We start from the raw sequence: 20,234 nt of genomic DNA, 5'->3' as shown, positions 1-20,234 counted from the left end.
TGTTTTCAAAGACACATGGTAGCAACAACATTCCTCTAACATTCCTTTTTAGCACAAAAAAATATGCAAAGGGAACAGCAATAGAAGAAATGCTCCTTAAAACAGAAAGCGGATTAAATACACTTTTTGCCCTTCCTCGGTATTTTCTGCTTCCTTTTTGCAACTTGCACTGAAGGATTCCCTCGGGTGAGCATCTGCTGCTGTTCTGATGAGCAGTCCCGGGAGCCATCTGACAGTTTCATACCACTGAAACAGCGTTACCCAAATTTTATTCTACCCAGTTATTAAGAACAGAAATTGACAGTTTTCAATACAAACAGAAGACACATATGATTATTGCTACAGTATACTGCTGACAAGATATGCCCATTATATATATATTTTTGCATGTTACAATACACAACCATTCCTAAAACAGTATTTAGAGGGCTGTCCGATTACCATTCACATGAATGTTGACTAGTTCTAAAACAAATTTCTGAATTAGTTACCACTTGTAGCATACTTCATTTAAACAGCAGTTAAATATGCACAACACACTAGCAAGCTTAAAAGCAACATCTAAAAAAAGATTGTTCAGTTTCAGAATTATCCATTATTATCAACTGCGGAAAACAACACTCATCCTTAGATTACTGAGAGTGACCAAAAAGAAATGTCTCCAGCAACGATGAAAGCTTTCAGAGCAGAACAGTCCATGTATGATAGAGACCCAAAAGAGACAAACGGCAATCGTACCAGGGAAATCTCATGAGCAGTCTTACAGAATAATGAAAGCACTATAGGATATTACATACATAATGCTGAAGATCTAATGTAACTATCAAAAACAAGATGTGCAATTTCTTCAGCGGCTTGTGCCCCCTCCAGACTTTCATTCTCCATGAAGATGAATCTTAGCAAGGAGCACCACAGCACTTTTTGCCTACTTTCACTTTTGTCGTGACGTGATCTTTTCGACCAAAATCAGCCTGCAGTTTCATGAGTAACATGTATTCCTATCTTTGATAACACAGATTATTCTAGGAATGTGAACCTCTTCCAGTTAAAAGGCACTCCCCCAAGGTTGGTTGTAATTTTACACAGAAACTTTAGCATTTTCAAATTCTGTACACCTCAAAAGGTGGTTTAGTTTTTACTCTGGTCTTAACTTTTTTTCCCCTAAATTATAGAAGCCTCAGTAATATTTTACTATCAAGAAAAAAGATGAGAGATCTAGTCCTTGGGCACAATGAAAATAAGTTTGTTCAAGCTCATGGCCAATTTTACTTTCTACATATAAAGCAAAATACTCCCCACTGTTTAAAATGAAAACAATTAAGTGAAAAGCTTCACAGCCACTTTAAAGATTATGATGGAAAGAGTATAAAACCGAGTTCCTACTGGTAACTACCTGTTAAAATGCCTTGCAGTGAGCAAAAAGCATAAATGCAGTTACAAGTCAAGCACCAGCTAGGTGTAGCAATTCAAGTTTTTCTTTGTCTGAAAGCTTTACTGCTGAACAGCCATTCATTCTCATTTGGTTCACATTGTAAGAAATATGATTTTCAAACTAGTAAATTACCAAAGAAAAACTATTTTTGCTTGGATCTGAACTGCGATAAGAAAGAAAACATAGGTTTCTAACTGACAATGAGTAATAGCTCCAAGTATACTTCCATACTCGACAACAGTAACCAAATCAAACCTCTCTTTTCATCTCAAAAGCATGTTATTTCTGTGATACGCAGAGTAACACAGACATATATAGCCTTTTGAGATGCTACAGTCAGAAGAACAGACAGTGTTTTCCTTCTGTTTTATTAGAAATATCTTTAAAATTCAACATAATTTCATCTTGAAGATTGAGATAATAGATTTCCCTAGATACACAGCGCCTATGGAGCCAGGAAAACCAGATAACAGTAATTCCTGCAAATAGCTCGCAATGCATCAGATATGTCCTCACTGTAATTGGCCCTTTCATCCCAGTAAGTTTCAGAACCTCTTCCTTATCTTGAAGGCATTAAGCTGGTAAGTAAAGCCCTGCTACACGAAAAAGTTTCATTAACAGAACCAGACAGCTCACAAATTTAGATACTAGATAGAAAGAACAAAGTCTTCCTAGTTTTTAAGGCTGTATTTAAATGGCACTCAAACTTTTTTTTGGCAGGTGCCACTGGAAAACCAGCGTAGTGCAGAACTGCTTAGGAGTGACAGCAACAAGCTACTCTTTCAGGGTTGTGCTTAAAAGGCAAACTAGCATTTATAAGAGGAGGATAGTAATTCCCAATAAACTATCAAATTAAGTTAATTAGGTATCCTATTTTTCTTCCTGCTTATCTCATCTGAGAAAAAACACCACACACTAGAATTAAGGAAAACATAGAAGCATGAAAGAAAACTATACTCCGCAGACATGCAAAAAAGGTACAACTGAGAAGGACAAAACAGAAACCTATAAAATATTACAGAGTAGAATAGCAATGGTCAGCACAATTTCAGTCTTTCATTGTGCTGAGCAGAAAAGTTATTAAAAACAGGTCCCGAAACTTACTGGAACAGTGATGTTACTGCAGAGTATCCATCACTACTAGCAGGACAGTGATCAGAGAATTATTCACTACTTTTCACAGCATTCAGACTATGAGGCATATAGGTTGAGGAAGAAGTTTTAAAGCACTTTGTGCTCCATGAAAAGCCATCATTCAGTTGTGAAATTCATTTTCTTAGGACACTGCAGGAGCCAAGATTACAAGTTAGCTTAAAGTGGGATCAGAAATTCACAAGGGATAAATTCATTGGTAGTCAAACTCTAGGTACAGCCTCTGCCTCAGAGTTCTTGAATTGCCAGCTACAAGAAACCTGAACAACATATGAGGAAAGGATTACGTTTATACTTGCACTGTCTTTTAATTTATATTTACACTCTTTCCTTATGCATCAAGGGTGGAAAGAACAAGAGCCAAGAGACCACTGACTGGTCTAACATCAGTGGCATCACCTTTATATTCACAGAGACCATCACTAACCACTGACAGACCGCCCTGTTGCAGCTGACCTATAACCATGGGAACCCCTTCAATTAGGGTCAATGCTTAACGACCATTTTAGTTAAAGAAAGTCTGGAAGACTAATCCACATGGCTCATTTGATCACCTCCTCAGCTCCTGGACCATGCCCTCTTCCATCCTGTCAGCTCCTCCATCACCCTCAAACTTCTGAATCCAGTTTAAAATCTCGCCTAAGGCCTTCAAGAGTCACCAAGTTTGTTCCTCTTTTCTTTAAATAATTAACATACAAGTTTTCATAACCAAATCAATGACAAAGTATGCGCAACTAACTCGTCGTGGTCTGCAACAGCTCTGAGTATTATCAGCATACATTTTTAGACAGTTATATCCCACTTGTTTACTATGAACGCATCTAAATCACTACTTACTGTTACCTGCACATTTCAAAAACGCAAGTAACATATCAAACAAAAAACTCTATACTAGTCTCTTATTCTCAGAGAAGTGAGTGAGCAGAAAATGAAGTCACCTCAGTCCGATACAAAACAAAACCTTCACTAAACATTTCTTAAATCAATTAAACAAGGCCGAATTAACATAAAACAGAGCTGGGTGCTTAGATTAAATGCCCCAAAATCACATGACGTAGGACCACAAATTAATATGCCCCATAAAAGCCTTTATGCTAACAAAAATACAACCTGTTCAGGTATTTCAAAAGTGTTTTTATCAACAACAACAACAAATCTAGCCACCCTCAAGTACAAAAGGCAACCCACCTCTGATAGTCTTCCCATCATATACTCCTTTCTCTGAGCGGTTGGAAAAGAACAAGAGAAGTTAAGTTTTAACCAACTCTACCTGTCTCTAGACAAAAAAAGTTTCTCTCTGCCTTGTAAGGAGATAAGCAAGAATGGATAATGAAGAGTTGGTGGAGGGGACTAGGGTATTTTTACATCAAGTGTTGTGTCTGGGAAACAGCTGATAAATACTCATTCAAATACATTAATTGTAGAACATACACCTGCCAGACAAATTACTTTAGGTTGATGCATGTTGTATACCACCACTGCAGGACTTTATACTTAAAACATAACCATTAGCATTTTAAGAAGTTTCAACTTCCCCAGTTTGTTTTAGAGTTCTCCCACCAGAGACATAGCCAGAAGCAACATCTAACTGTTAGACGCTAAGATCAATTATGTCCAGACTATTACCTCTGTTTTCTCACACTTACTCATCAACATTTAGCTGCTACTATTTCAAAATGTAGTAGGGAAAATAATACATGCCATGACTATATAGGATAAGCAGGTATCCTTTGCACACAAACAGCATCTTACAGAAGTGTTTCAGTATGCTCTTTATTAAAAAGAGTTAAGAATCCAAAAACCTACAGTTGTAGTGAATCAAAGATTAAGTATTTCTAAAATTAAATCTGAATTGGGTTTTCAGTAAGCATACTTCACATGAATAATTTTATATTGACCTGATGACAATGTATCAGGTCTGTTCTAGATAGCAGATATCCTAGAGTAGCAGTTCATATGTCCAATTCCCTGCTTGCAATGCCTTCTCTCCGATTTCTACAGGAAAGTACAAAATTGTTTTCACAGGATAAATTTCTCCCAGAGTAATATTCAAAACCACTTTTAGACCTCTAACAACAAAACGCTGTTTCTACCGCCCTCCCAAAAGAACTCAAGTCTGACTGTACGCACATATACTAGCTGAATACAGCTCAAAGATTTTCAAGAGCAAAGAGACTGGAACAATACAGATGCATTGCTAGAACAGTACTTTCAGTTACTGAGAGCTATACTTTAGCAAAAACGTTAACAACTTACTTGTGGGAAGTTCGTTTCTTCATCATGCTGGCAGAGACTCCTGCATGACCTACAATATAAACGATAATGGAATTACTGAAAAATAAAGTGTGTTTATACACAATGTGAAATAAAGCTACTTACAATGAACCCCTGCAATGGGAAAGCTCTGGAGGGCTGGCAGGGAAGGGGTGATGTACTCATGAAGCTCAGGGAAGGATGTAGGGAGTGACTGAGCACCGCTGTTGCAAAGAAAGCTCAACACAAAGGTGATCGAGGGCAGTCTTTGCTCTAGATAACCCGCTGTATCAGTCAGGCAAACCACCTGGCTGTGCAACTGCTTGTCCCAGAAGAGTTAATCAAAAGGATGCAAGTATTTGGTCTGCCTAGCTTAAGACAACAAAGTAGGTGGGTGCACACATGCCTGAGCCCAACACAGTATTTAAGAAAAAAAAAAACCACACACACAAACACACACAAAAACCACACACACCAAACCCACCAAACAAAAGAACTTTGAAGAGAACAGGCTTGAGCTGGCTTCAACCCACATATTTCTTCCTTCCCAGCTACCGGGGACGCTCAGTGTCATGATGGTGAGCATATTATACACATCAGTAATGAGAATCACATTTATATTGTGATTCAACCATATATTGCAATTGTTATACTCAACTAAGTCGAATTTGTACTTGCGATTTAAATACATTGCTATATCACTCTAAGTTGAAGTCCAGTGTAACAAAGAACTTCAAAAAAGTAAATTTGGTATTAAACTGTAAACCCTCCACTTGTGGAATACCTAGAAGAACTCAAAGAATACTGGACTCTGACACATATGTAACTTAAATGTCTATCGGTAAAACGCCTCATGCACCTATAGATCTGTGTTTAGCATTCCATTCCGGGATTCTTATTCACACCTACAGAGAAATGCATAGAGTTCCTCTACGGGTCCAAAAAACCAATTCTGTTAAATTTAACATCATGTGCGCGTTCCTAACATAGCTTTGGCATAAATATTTTGAAAGTTAAATTTCATGATAGTTGTAGTGTCACACAAGACAGTCAAGCACCGAAAACACCATTAACCTTAATTTTCATGAATATTTTAATCTTTGGATTTCAGATGGAGAAAGACGACATATACAAAGTGATGTAAACACCAGAATTAAAATAAGACAACAGCTGATGTTTCCAACAATCAAGATTGTAACAAATCCACGAGAAGCAGCATCTCCAGTTGTAGTGACAGCTGGAATGTTCAAATCTCAAAAATGAAGCCTTCCACGCTAACAGCTACAGGAAAGATCCTAATTGCAATTTCAGACTACTGCAAGTAATTAGAGCTGCCCTTTGAGCATGTTCGTAAGAACTATTAGCTAGTAATGAAAATTAAAGATATCACAAGAAGTTTGACTAGAAACCCAACAGACTTGGGAGCTTGACTGTTATTACTAAACAAGCTTTCTGATCATATCATTAGCCAGCTCTTTGGTATATGAGAAAAAAGTTTAAAAGCAATTCTTAAGAATCTGTTCTCACACAGTGAAAGAACAGTCTCATAAGAACATGAGCACACAGATTTCATATTTTACTTCACTGGCTGATGAGATAAAGTAAGATTTTAGCTAAATCAGCTAAAGTAGTTAAAACAGTATATAGAAAGCATCCACATATTCTGCAGAGTGACTGAGCACAGAACTTGTTTTCTGTCCTCAGCTCAAGTACTCTATGAACATTATATAGGGCATAAGAAGAAAGGTCATAAGCAAAAAACTTTCCAAAATGAAGCTGTGCAAACTACTGGGAATGGGTGTTACCCCTCTTCACTAACTCCTCACCTTGGGCACCTCTTACTTTTGGTAGGATTCAAGCTCTACAGCCAGGTATCTTCTCACTCAAGTTCAGTTATGTACAGAATTTCCTGGCTAAGATCTTTATGCATGAACATAACCTACTTACAAGAAGGGACTACAGCAAGGTACGTACACAATATCCTTACATGTAACATCTTTTAGTTTTATCCTTAGACAGTAAGGGCAAAACCAGAATTACCTGATGATCTGCCTGCCTCAATCTTTCTTTATTGAAGTGAATTACTTCAGCAATGTAGTTCTTCCATTTTATTTTAACTGGAAAACCTCAATAACCCTACAGATTACTTGTAGGGCCCAAGTGCAATAGCATCCACATAGAGCATGAGTGGTTTCTAAACTTCAAAGGGAGGAGAAAAAAAAAAAGTGTTAAGATGTCAACAGTACCTCTTTCTTTCTCCCTCTGAAAAACATCTTCATTACTGCTAACAAGATATACTCAAGCACTGTACCAGTAAAATCCTTGCAATCATTCATCAGTGAGGCTTTTGAAATCAAGAGTATGATAAAAAGTATGCATGATAAAGTATGATAAAAAAAGCATTAGAATCAAAGTGCTTACAGAGTTCAAGCACATATACAGAAAGACAGTTTGATTCAGCAGTTGCATTGGCTTAGTAGCTTCACACACAAAATACACCAGATATCCCTGCCTGATCCCCTTTCAGCCAAAGGAAAGCTAAGATGATATCTGGGTAAAACAGCATACCAGAGCTGTCTCAAACTGCTTCTTCTTCCATTCATTATAAAAAGCATCTAAAAGAAAGTAATGCTTTAAAACAATAGCTAAGATAATTACAGATTTTTTTTTAAAAGTATCAAACAAATACAGTTTTTATAATTCAGAAAACTGGTTTCACATTTGCAAAGATCATGCATTAAATAATGCTCTAACCTTCAAAATTGCAGAAGATGTACTCATTCCCATTTGTACGACACAGGCATGCAAAAGACCATTTTCCGAACAGGGGCTTACACCAAAATCCGGAAATGACACAAGAAGGTCCCATGTCCAAACAGACAAGGAATTTGATGTGCAGCATATAAGCACTGTACATCAGTGGTAAACATTCAGTGAACAACCACTGTCACATACAGAGGAATAGCTATGGACCACAAAGCACCTCTATTACTTTCATCTTTGTTGTGAAATATTACCTGACTCATGTCAAGATTAAATGCTTGTTTCAAGCAGTTAATGTAAAGCAGTCTTTGAATGGCTGCAAGCGCTATTCCTTCAAAGCTGCAAAGCTCATTATAACAAGTTCACAATAATATTTAGAAATGCCGTTTGCTTTTTCTTTTCCCTACAGGAATTTAAAGATGAATTAGGATGCTAAATTTCTTCTTTTGTTTTAGGATAGCTTTAGTCCTGTTTATTTCAGTTTTTCTTAGATTACAGAAAGAAACAAACTATCAAAACGTAAGACAGACATAAATCTTATTCTACTAAGGAAACAAGTCAGCTGTGCAGAGGACTTCTTTCCCAGTTTAGAATTGCAAACAGCTTGTACAGTTTCTTTAAAAAGATCTTTATTTGTAAATGCTTATTTTAATGAGTAAAACCTAACCTAGATGCTGTAAGTATTATATCTTAATGACTCAAGACATTTGAGAGCAGATAAAAACTCTATATAGATATATTTAATAAATATAAAAATACTGAACTAGAATATTAATGTTTTTACAACAACAAAAATAAATAAAAACATTCTGGTTCCAAAGAGCAGGCGTCTTGATGTTAAGTAATCTTGTGGGAAAGGGATTGCTTTGAAGGAAGAGTCTACTTTAAATTAGTGTTTTTGAAGAAGAGTTTGAGAAAGAAGGGTAAAGGATAAAAGTGAAGACTGAAAATATGAAGCAGCCAATTCTAACTCATTGAAACAGAAAAAAGAAAAGCTCTACCTAAGCCTCATCTTATACCAATACCAATTCACAAGCTTCTACCTTAGCTGCTGATCTCCTTCAGCAAAAAGGCTGCCAAACATAACAAGCAAAGCAGCAATTGTGCTTATACGAACTCTCCTGAAACCCCTAATACTGTCTAAACCTTGTTCATTTATCACAGAAGCATAATCAGCATTAGTCACTGTCAATTCACAGCAGAAAGGCATTTAAAAATTTCCCAACAATTTCAAGGACAATACTGTCACACAGATCTTTCAACAGAAAAATTAGTGTACCAAGTGTTTTGGGGTCAAGCAGAGTTTGGTCTCAAGCAGTAACAGGACTTCAAAGATGTTAATACTAACTAGAGAATAGTGGAGAATTACCAGATTCTGTATCGCATGAATGCCATTGATTGCAAGGGTTTAAATTCACATCCTTTATCTCCTTGTAGCTATGGAATGACAAGCACCACAATTCTAACTAGAACACTCTGAAGCCCCATGTTTTTAGACGAAATAGAATTCAAGGTCAACTTAATTGTACAAAGTTTCAGTTTTCTGTAAGAAAGTTATTACTGAACAAAAATACTTAAAGTAATTGGATTATTTTTACACTTCTTTGTTAAAAGCAACACACATTCAAACATTGATAGATCTGAGGAAAGAAAAACATTTATTGCTCAGTCTCTCAGGACTACAAAAATAAATATTTTTTGTAATTGAAAGTCAACTCAAACTCCAAGTCTTGAGCAATAGAATTAAGTATTTAATTGTCAGCTTGGTCAAAACCATGTGCTTTTTGAGCCTGGGTTAATTCTGCCTATAATGGATTCTTAAAATAGATCCTTAAAATTCAACAGTGAAGCTTCCGCCAAACCTTATTTCTGAATCCTTCTACCTTCACTCTCACAGAGAAAGAGGAACGGTAACAGAAAAACTTTATTTCAGACTGTTGAGTCAAAGGGGAGTGCACATTTTGGCTCAAGGAGACAGGGGAGGGATGAGAAACAGGAGGACAGAATAGGCATAAGGATGGGAGAAATTATTAGCAATGTTTTTATTGTTGTCACATTAGATGGTACCCTCCACTCAGTCCCTCAAAGTCAGGTGGCTTCTTAAAAAACACACTACAGCATCTTATTTCTCACAGTATTTGCTGTCTTCACAACAGGCAAAGCTTGACATTTTTAAATTATATGGCAGAGGCTGCTGCAAGAATACCATATAATCACACAGGAATTATTCTTGACCCAGTGGCTATTTCAAAATTACTTTCAGGGACCCAAGAAGGCTGTAGACATGTTTATTCACACACTATTCGACCTAATATTGCTCAACATCAGGTTAAAGAGTTGGGGGATGGAAGAGAGTTCTTTTAATCAAAACAGACCAGGAGCATAGTGGTAAAATGAATTCCTGACTCTGCCAAAAGATCTCACTACAATTTTAACCAAATCACATCTGGGAGTGAGGTCTCTTATCCTAATTAATAGGGGCAATACCAAAAGAATTATACTTGCTTTTAAATTGAACAAACAACATAACCAAATATGCTACTTAATGCTTTCTAGCTTTTCTCTTTATTAAAATATTACTTTATCTCTTCAAGCCATCCAATAAGGACACAGATTGTTTCTGGCCATCACAGTTTGTTACCTCCCAGAGGCACAGAATCTCACCAACAAGGAAGGGCTGTACAGGACCATGACTTACTTCTACAGCATGAAACAAGAGATGACTCGAAAAGGCTAAACGTAAATATATACACAATATGGGTAATCATAACTTATCTTACAGTCAATTATATTAGATGGTATTAATGGGGGAAAAAAGAAAAAGCACATTTCTCTATTAGGGGGAGGGCCATCATGCACTAACTAGAGAGGCATGGGCATGATGCCACGCACACAGCAACTGGCTCAACTACTGAAACCGTATCCTAGAAATCTGCTCTGTATTTTAACAAAATCGTAGAGGCTACAGACACACGCTCTACTGTGCTCAGTAACTTTATGTTCAAAAATCTCATGCCCTATCTTTATTGTAGCCCAATGGCTATGCAGTCTCCTAACGATGGCAACCTGTTGCACTCTTTCCTAGTATGCATCTATAATTAAGCAATGTACAGCAGATGGTTTCTGTCCCCATCCCATCATACAGAAAAAGGTAAAGACCTAAATACTAACTGTTGCATTTTACAAAGCAAAAACAACATCTAAAGATTACCGAGTTCCATTATAACAATGATTTTGCATGGGGCAGAATGAAGGTGCCAATTAAAGGGTAAGCTATAACAAAATAATAGTGGAAAGTGTGACCAAGTCTATGAATACACTCCCTCTCTTTTTTGTAACAGTGTTAGGAGGACAACAGGTAGTGAAATTTTCTATTCAACATGTTAATACGGTAAAATTATCTAGTTTAAATTAAAACAGAGGCCGAAAAATTACCCTCCACATAAATTTCAGATTATGACATGTCAGATCTGTGTTGTAGAGTTATTGCTCATTGTATATCACAATTAGACTATTAGATAAAAAGTTTTACCTTGAACCTTAAAAACCTAGCACCTGAATTCTTTGAACTCTCACAGTACCCAACTAAGGCTTAGAAGTAACAATACCAGAATAAAGTGGCAGGTCAAAGCTTGCTTTCCTTTCTTTGCTCTTAATAATTACAGTTTTTCTTCCATAGACATTCTAGTGGTGTCAAGAGGAAGGATGACTCATGTTGGCTGAATGAAAAGTCACTGAAGCAAGTACCTAAAAGTTTGGACTGGGTCTCTCCTTTGAAACTATCTATTAAAAATACTTGCAGGAGTTAAAGATTTTTCAGATGACTGACAGCAAAGTAACTTTAATGCAAGCTAATCACAGGTAAAAATGGTTTTAGAAGTTACCAAAAAGCTTTCAAAGAAATCTTCCAGTGTCAGTTACTTCAGTTCTGAATGAACTGGGCAAATAACTGAAAGCACCAGAATGAAATATTGCTTGTGTATTTTTAAAATTATCTGAGTTCCCAATTTTATATAAAATTCATTTGGTTTCATGCAATTTTTTTTAGGAAAGCACCAATAGACCATTAGATGTACTGCACCATGTGTCTACAAAGTTTTTCCCTGCACCGGTCACTAGCAAAATTCTGTTGCAATATGAAATAGGAAGGGCATTTTTTTTCCACTGAAAAACAGGAAGTCATTTCAGAAGGGGAGGAAAAAAATGACTCAATAAACAAAGTTGCATTTCTCAGATAAGCTCAACCAAAAAGCAAATAATTAAAGAGAAGAATGAACAACATTCATTTTTAACATTTTCATCCCCCAAATACTACTAGAATTCTTGACTTAAAAACGATAATTTCTAGTCCCTGTCCTGCGTACTAGTCCTAGCAGAATGCACAGCTGAAAAAGTCCACCTCAGCTTATACAGGACCAAGTATCAGCATACAGAACAATTTCTGGTTGGTAACTTGATTCTTTCATTGTCAGTGCTGATAATCCTTATTATGAAGTGCACAAGACTAAGATTCATTAGTCTATCAAGCTGTAAAACTTTGAATTTGCCTAACCAGTCATAAAAGTTGAGTGGTTACGCTTATTTTGGCTTTCCTTGAATAAAGAGTTGCTTTAAAATACTTTGACTAACCTATTTCAATTTAGCGAACACATTTTGTAGTAATAAACTTTGCACACATTTAGAAAAACCTTTCCAAACTGTTTGCAAGAGATGCTCTTTCACAATTACTAGCTAATCCACTTCTACCAAACCATTAAGAGTGTTATGGCAACTTATAAATATACGGGGAACACATTATTCCACTGTTTACTCACACCAACACTTCTGGAACAAGCAATAGAGCAATCTTCCTCTAAAAATGTCAGCCTACTTTTACCACACATTGTTTTCTTCCCTTTTTAGAACTGCACTTAACTTACAGTTCTACTAAGACTTTGATATTATAGGCTACTAAATATTTCTTTTATCTAAATCTGTACTGCTAAATTAAATTTATGTATGCCTTTTCAATTCAACAGCTTACATAATGAAACTAATCATTTAATAAATAAAACAAAGAACTTCATAAAGCCATTAGTACATAAGAAAGTGTACAGAATAAGAACACTTTTTTTTACTCACTAAAAAACCAAAAACATCTCACCTGCATCAGCTCTGGACCGCTGACCTGGCGATTTTCCAAATGGGGTCTTCATTCATCTGTGTTTAAGTGAGCAGCAAAGCTGCTGGACTAGGGTGAAAATCCAGTTCTTCCCAACTCCCAAAATATCTTCTTACTCTTAGAATAGGACAACTACTTATTAATCCACCATCCAACCACGGATTTGTTCTTCATCAAATGTAGAAGAAGCACTTTGAATTACAGTACTCTGAAAAACAAAACAGACAAAGCATAAACAGCCTGATTTGAGACTTGGTTAAGATAAACATTAAAGTGAAACAAAATGTTTTTGCTTTCAATGTTCAACAAGATGTCACTTCATATTCTGTTATTCTGAACACATTCAGCAAAGAGGGCAGGTAGGCAAGACAACAGCCAAACAAGTACTGGGGCTGGTACCTTTCCTCATGTACACAGTACAAGTTCCATATACTGTAAAAGAACAGTAAAGTAATTAAAGACACCAGATAGTTATGCACAGACAGGAGTACATAGAAAAACTTCTTAAAAGGCATTTAGTTGAGTACAGCTTAGTTGCTGCCTAAACCAGAGAAAACTGCACTACCTTCACAAGAGGTAAAGCACAAATAAACTACTTCCATTTGTTAAAGATCAAATGCTTCAAACCCATATAACAGAATTACTTCTCTACAGATAAGTTTAAAAAAATCTGCAGGGGAAAAAAAAGATTAAGACTTAAATGATACCAAACCCACAAATTCTACTGCAACTACTTGACTTGCCAGTTCATTGACCAAGTCACTAGTTTATAGTAGATCTGCAGAAGTAGTTGGTGATCCTCTATACCTAAATTCATTAGATTCTTCAAACATTCCTCTAGATGAAGCAGGTAAGTGAGGTCAACTTTTTAAAGTCCTTTTCAGGACTTCAGTTAGAGACACTTTCAATCACCTAAAAAAGCTGCAAGCATTACAGCAACTGATTTCAGACTAACATCTCTAGACAGCAGAAAATTTATCCTGATTAATCCATTCATTTCTATGCTGCCCGCGGCTAAAACAGGTTAGGTAAGCTCTTCCTTCTAGCCTGGTTCCCTTAAGAAAGGCGACTGCTGTAATCATGCTCTCTGTATCCCGTCAGTCAGCGCTGGCCGAGGCTCCCCTGCACTTCCTGCCTTCCGACAGCAGCCTTGAAAGCTGCTGTCAATTCTGACAAAAGTGTGACCGAGGGGTCAAACACAGAGGAAAGTCCTTAGTGTCCCGGTGGCAGGAGAAGGTGCACCTTATGTTCGTGCCTTATTGAACAACGGAACGTACAAGGAAATGCCTTGAGGTATAGTACAGGTATGACAGAAAAACCGCATTTACACCTTCTGACACTTTGCTAGTTCTTCCGTGAATCGTATCCACTAGTTACTGGGAATATTAGAGCAATATAGACAAATATTCCCAGGAATAAAGAGCAATAGACAGACAAAAAAGATTAAATACTAATTGCTAGTGTTCCTAGTTTAAGCAGGCATTTGGTAATTTGTAGTTTTCGGAAGGATCTCTATATATATAAGGAAGAGGAAGCTTTTTAGGCACCTACAGCCAGGAAGTCATGAGAATTTGGGAGATTTAAGTTAAAAATCCATTTAAAGGAACTTAACAGTTTTTCCACACTCCATCTCTCCTGAAAGCTGCCCATTATATACAATAGCTGGGAACAGTACCAGAAGAGCAATAGTCAAGGCTTAAAAAGCATCTGAAGAAACAAGAGGAAGCAATTACTTTCCTGAACTATTTAACCACAACAAAAGGTAAGCACTTTTTTTCTACCAAAGCCATCAAAAACATTTTACTATAGATTAAAACATTAGTGCAGAGGCATCTCTGATTACTGAAATCAATTCTTAATTCAGAGCATTGGTCTGATATATTTCCATATTCAGTTTCATAGGCACTGTGTACACATGCAAAAAACCACCACTTTTCCTCCAGATGAGATACTATGGTTTAGAGAGAACGCACTTTAATATACTTTTAGAATTTAACTTTAAAAAAAAATGAAAAATATTAAGACTTAGCAACCAAAATCACTTTTCCAGTAAGCTGTTGACTACTTATCCAAGAAGTTGAAAATATTTTGTAACATCTTTATGCATTATGTTCCTCCCCCCCACCCCCCCAAAGATTTCCAATCCGTGGCAAACAATTTGTAAGGTACTGCACAGACAGACACTTTAATTTCACTGGTTCTGTAGCTCTAATTATCAAAAGATAAAAACACAACAAACAGGTTTTGACTTTCTACTAGTTAACAAGTGTTTCATTGGAATCATCTGCCCCCACTCTCTACTACTGCACGAATTTGAAATCATACCTCTTGAAAGTAAAAAAGCGCTCTCTAATTCTTTGAAGTCACAGTTCATTTGCTAACACTTAATAAAGTGTTTCATTGTGCTCTCTGAACCTAAGGACACAAGACTACTCAAGTGAGAAACTGATTCACCAGCTCAAACAGATCTTCTAGAAACTAAGCCAGTAACTTCCACTAATTCAACACTAAGTTTCATTTACTTTCTGCAAAAGTTGTAAGTAAACAGTCCTAAAATTAGTATTCTGAATTCTTAACATTTCAGTTTCACACTGACAGCTCCAGAGACACTAATAAGAAGAGATTAAAAACAGATATTCTAAAGATAATTTGATGTACTTTGATAACATCTTGAATTTTAAAATATACATAACTAAGTCTCACTTGCCATACTAAAAATAAGCCAGAAAAACATACAACTTTGAATCTTAAATATGAACAACAAAAAGCACATTTAATGTTAGCATGCATATATTGCAAATCTTTAATACGGGAATAAAGGAAAAAGTCAACTCATGAAATTCAAAATCTTTTATTACGACATTTTATTATAAAAAACAGTATCTAAGAATACCATGTTCAATATAAAGGTACAACAATTTTTAATGGGTTTGTGACATACTAAGTAGCAACAAGCCATACTGTTAAGGAAGAATGGAAATTCCTTGTTAGAAGGATGTGCTTAAGTTGCCTTACGAAACAATCTGTTTTGAGCGTCATTCTGTTAACATCATTAGAGTTTAGTATTTGAACGATCTGAAGTGAGAAACTGTTAAGTCTCTGAAATATTTCAGTAGGACTTCTGAAAACAGAAGTCAGCCTTTTTAACAAAAGCCTAGCGTACTAAACCCACTACTTTGTTCTTTCATACAGAAAACAACATATACGGTATTTTTGGATCCAACCTAACACATCCAGAACATATTAGACTGTCTTGACCCACTACCAGTAGCTTTCGACGAGGTGTCCCGGCCTACCAGTCATGGCACTGGTTGCCCACACCCTCACACCCGGGTCCCCAGCAACTCATTTGCAGGTTTTCACTTGAAGACAGACGTGCTGCTAATTAGCCGTCAGCTCCAGCCACTCACTGGCCCAGGCATTTGGCTTGTCCCCCCCCCCCCCCCCCCCCAAAATCCCCCAAACATACTCAGTGTGTTCTTCTTTTTAGGTCAGAACACATTTATAAAAAAACTGAATGTAGCAGCTAGATGAATATTTTGTATCGTATTGTTCTATTTATTCTGGATTTTGAATTTTTAAGATGTCCATCACACTAGTTTTAACTAGTACAATCATACCATCAGGGTAGGGATAGGGAGGAAGGCAGTATCAGAACAGGAGAAAATACAAGTATTGCCCTATGCTTAATTCTTTTTCTTTTGTGCAGCATGAAGGCAAAAGCAGGAAAAAAACAGCATGGACACTCAGCATGCGTAAACAACATAGCTTCCCTCATGAACTGCTTTAACCCCTTCCATAAACCTGTAACCAATTAGAAGCATTAAAATAAAGTCTTTGTTACATGAGTCTTTAACTCCATGAAAATATAGACATTTAAAATAAGTTTCATGCTCGTTTCTCCTGAAATTACAAGCATTTCCTTGCAACCCACAGCACAATTGTTCACTGCCTGCGACCTAAAGCTTCAGGACCCTACTACCAACACTGAAGAAGGAGTTACATTATATAGGACAAAAACATAGCTGTGACAACACACAACTGTAAAACCAGGATATATAGCTCTCTGGTGCTAACTACAGGCTTGCAGCTTCCAAGGCGGCCGGTTCCCCGCTTCGGCGCCATCAGTGCGCAGGCCTGCTGGCACCACCTAGTGGGCTCCCACCCTTCCAGAGTGGCATTTAAATCAGCTGCATGCAACTCGGCACCCACGTTTGCCAGGATAGTTCAGCAGAGGATGGGCCTAACAAGTCACAAGGCTGGTCTTTTGTGAGAGGAGTCAGGCTCAAATGAAACAGGTCAGTGCAAGAGACTTCCTGGTAGGCGCTATTCTGATTTCCGTAACCCAACGTGGATTCTGATTTCTGTAACTCAACGCAGAACTGCTGGAGTACATTTTAGTTGAAGTAGTATAATGGTTTGGGCGCTAACAAGTCGGATGAGGCAGGTGTGTTACTTAGACTCTCAAATTCTTCTAATATGAATAGAAAGGATGATACTAAGCAAGTCTTCTGCATGCTCCTCCCTCCCACCCCCCAAGACACCAAACAAGGTTAAAATATCCCCTAAAGGATATTAAAATATAGGAATAAAAATATACACCTGCTCTTAGTTTGTGTTAAGAGATATTGCGACTTTGCTGAAGCATTAGAATTCAGCCACTCACTCCAAATCTGCACAGAAGTGTCCTACAAACTCACCCAGCATATCAAGAACAAGAACTTCCCTTCCCATCACTGGGTTTTAGCAGGAGCACCATCACCTGATGCTTAAGAAACCCATGTTCACAGAGCCTGCTTACTGCCCAGTGATTTGTAGCTGACAGCCACAAAAAGCAACACATTTCAACTATAGATTATCAGCTGACAGACTCCAAATCAAGCACTACTTTCCCTCCTCTCTGATATCCTCTATGGCTTTTCCTCTACCCATAAATTTATTGTTATCTGCCCAGAAGCGTATAGAAACAAGAAGCACTAGTATACAACTATGTGTATACACATATATACAAATATATGTAAAAAAAACCCCAAGTTACATTTACTCTAAGATGCTATATTGAGGCAATGGTACATTTTAAACAGATGGCTGAAATAATCTGAAGTTTGTGCAAGCTATTCCTTGCTGATAGGGCTATCCATACAAGTGGCTCTTGTTGGCAATGGGATTATAAATGCTGCATGATTTCTGCCAAAGGGGAAAAAAGATTGTGCTAAAGTTCATCTGTTTTCCTAGTCATTTTCATGTTGAAAGAGAAAAAAGAAAGAGGAAAAAAGTACTGTACAGATGCTTTTAGTAAAGGGTCAGTGTAATAAAATTCATTCTACCACAGTCACAGTTAAAAGACCTTAACAGTGAAATCAGGAAAAAAAAAAAGACTAGACTATATTCAAATAAATACAAGCTTTTATCTTCAGCACATACATACACTCACTGAACTCTAGGGATCAGTTTATAATACTTTAACAATCCAGGAACTGAATAAAAATGTTCCATATCTTTTAAGAAACACGAACTTGAAGCATGAGCATAGTTTTGAGAACACATGCAACCCTTGAAGACTGCATTTAAAGTTCTTAAACAGGAAAAAAAAAAAAAAAAAACAAACGAAAAGAAAAAACCCACAAACCACTCAACTAGGCACAGAAATCCCAAAAGTATCATTTGCACATTTCCTGCCTGTACTTGTTTTTGCCCTTGAATTAGCAAGATTTAGTTGTTACCGAGACAGGCATAGTACTAAGACACTATAGTTTGTTCTCTATTTCCACTGAATTTTCCTCATGACATAGAAATCCTTAAAGCGCTCAGCCTCTCTCACTTTATTCATGTTAGCATTTCAGAGGAGAGCATTTCTGCAATAAATTTGAAATAAACTGAGATGGATTGTATAAATCAGTCATTTTGCAAAGGCAGCAGCAAGAACTTCATTACAGAGTTAGTATTACAAAACAGTATTTAAATGAAGTTGGTTAGTATTTTAAGTTTCAGGGGCTCAGTGGCCACCCTCTTACACCATTTGAAGGGCATCTCTCACAACTAGTTTTTAGAACTGCCATGCTACAGTTAAAAACATCAGAGTGTGAAAGCACAGGGTTCTCACCAATATCACGACGAGCCTATTTCCGATTCAAGAACTAATTTATTACAGTTTAAGTGCTAAGAAGATACTTCCTCAGAAAGCTTATAGAATGGTTTTTAGCCTAGTTTGTAGCACACTTACGCTTGCATAGCTAGTTACCCTGGGAGACGCAAGGCACTGAAGCTGTTAAGTGTGTTCTTGTCTGCATTACAGTATCCATCTTTCAATAGCCCGGAACAAAAAAGCCAAGTAGGATTTTCCACCTTCTATGGAAAAAAAAACACCCAAACAAACAAAAAATCCAAACCCAGAGTGATTACATCTGACACTGCCGTCCTGGACAACTGCTCCAAATTAGAGGAACAACACGCTATGTCCAATTCAAGGACCAAGAGCTTGGACATATTTCACTGGCATCTGCTCCTTGAGCAGCCTTGGATTAGTGGCAGAGAGATCCATTTCAGGAAGTTAATTCTAAGCACCCTGCAATGAAGGGTAGGGTGTTTGTCTCAAACATTCACAGAAGTATGCATCTCATTCTTAAAATAAAATCCACATGTGAAAAATAACCATAAAATATGAGATTTCCCAAATGTTTTCCAGCCCAAGAATACAGTGGATGGTTCTGACTAGTGCTGCACCACTGAAATTCATTACTGAAGTTTCTCTGTTTAGAAATCAAGAACTGAAGGAATCAAAAAAGTCTCCTCAGGTATTAAAAACTGTTTTTTGAAAGTTCAGGTATATAGAACTGAACTCCTATTTTAGAGGCATAGCAAGAAGGCATTTTTTTCCAAGCACTTCTAAATCCCGCTGCAATCAAAGGATTATTTCAGAAATTCTGATCACTGAGACAAATTAAGGCGACATCACCTCCTCCACATCTCACTCGTTTGATGTTTTGGTAGCCTTAAGTGGGAATTCCATATCCAACATGGATGCAGGATTCTACCCTTAGAAAGTGGCAGCTTCCAGAAGTGACATACAATATACACAATTCCAAAGGATTCTCAAGAATAGCACTGCATTTACAAGCGCCAACAATTTCATGCAGTAGGTCACAGGTGGAAACACAGAATAAACAAACTGTCCAAGATAAATTGACCTCAGATGCCTCAACTGGCAGATGTGGTGTTAGCCTGGCAGAGCCCAATAGCTATCTGAACATTCATACAGTGAGAACACATATGTACCTTAGATATAGTTAAGGCTTACCTTAAACAAAAAAATCTAGATTAAAGCTAGCACAGATAGTTAGCCTTGTAATAGCAGTTAAGATTAGGCAGTATGTACTGCAAGACAGCCTGTATGGGCTTCATCTTATTTCTTTCTCTCTCAGTTCTCTCCCACCAATCTTCATATCATGTTTTATCTACCTCAGTGTGCAGACA

At 37.1% G+C, this 20,234-nt stretch overlaps 1 protein-coding gene across 2 annotated transcripts in view; it reads right to left on the bottom strand.

Moving 5' to 3' along the window:
* Nucleotides 1-20,234, bottom strand: part of LOC135323474 (spindlin-Z) — a 51,776-nt gene that overhangs the window by 9,114 nt on the left and 22,428 nt on the right. Inside the window, exons 1-3 of one of the 2 annotated variants that reach the window (XM_064501993.1) lie at nucleotides 4,841-4,888; nucleotides 3,773-3,805; nucleotides 122-246 (exon numbers count right to left, since the gene is read on the bottom strand). In XM_064501993.1, the coding sequence (XP_064358063.1) occupies nucleotides 122-246; nucleotides 3,773-3,793 (146 nt within the window). In that variant the 5' untranslated portion in view covers nucleotides 3,794-3,805; nucleotides 4,841-4,888. Of the gene's footprint in view, nucleotides 1-121; nucleotides 247-3,772; nucleotides 3,806-4,840; nucleotides 4,890-12,743; nucleotides 12,970-20,234 lie in introns of those variants that run through there. The other variant, XM_064501992.1, reaches the window with a different exon arrangement.

This window comes from Dromaius novaehollandiae, chromosome Z (assembly GCF_036370855.1).
Source record: "Dromaius novaehollandiae isolate bDroNov1 chromosome Z, bDroNov1.hap1, whole genome shotgun sequence".
Classification (NCBI taxonomy): domain Eukaryota; kingdom Metazoa; phylum Chordata; class Aves; order Casuariiformes; family Dromaiidae; genus Dromaius; species Dromaius novaehollandiae.
Note: the sequence above shows the minus strand (reverse complement) of the source record. Positions and strands in the feature narration are given on the sequence as shown.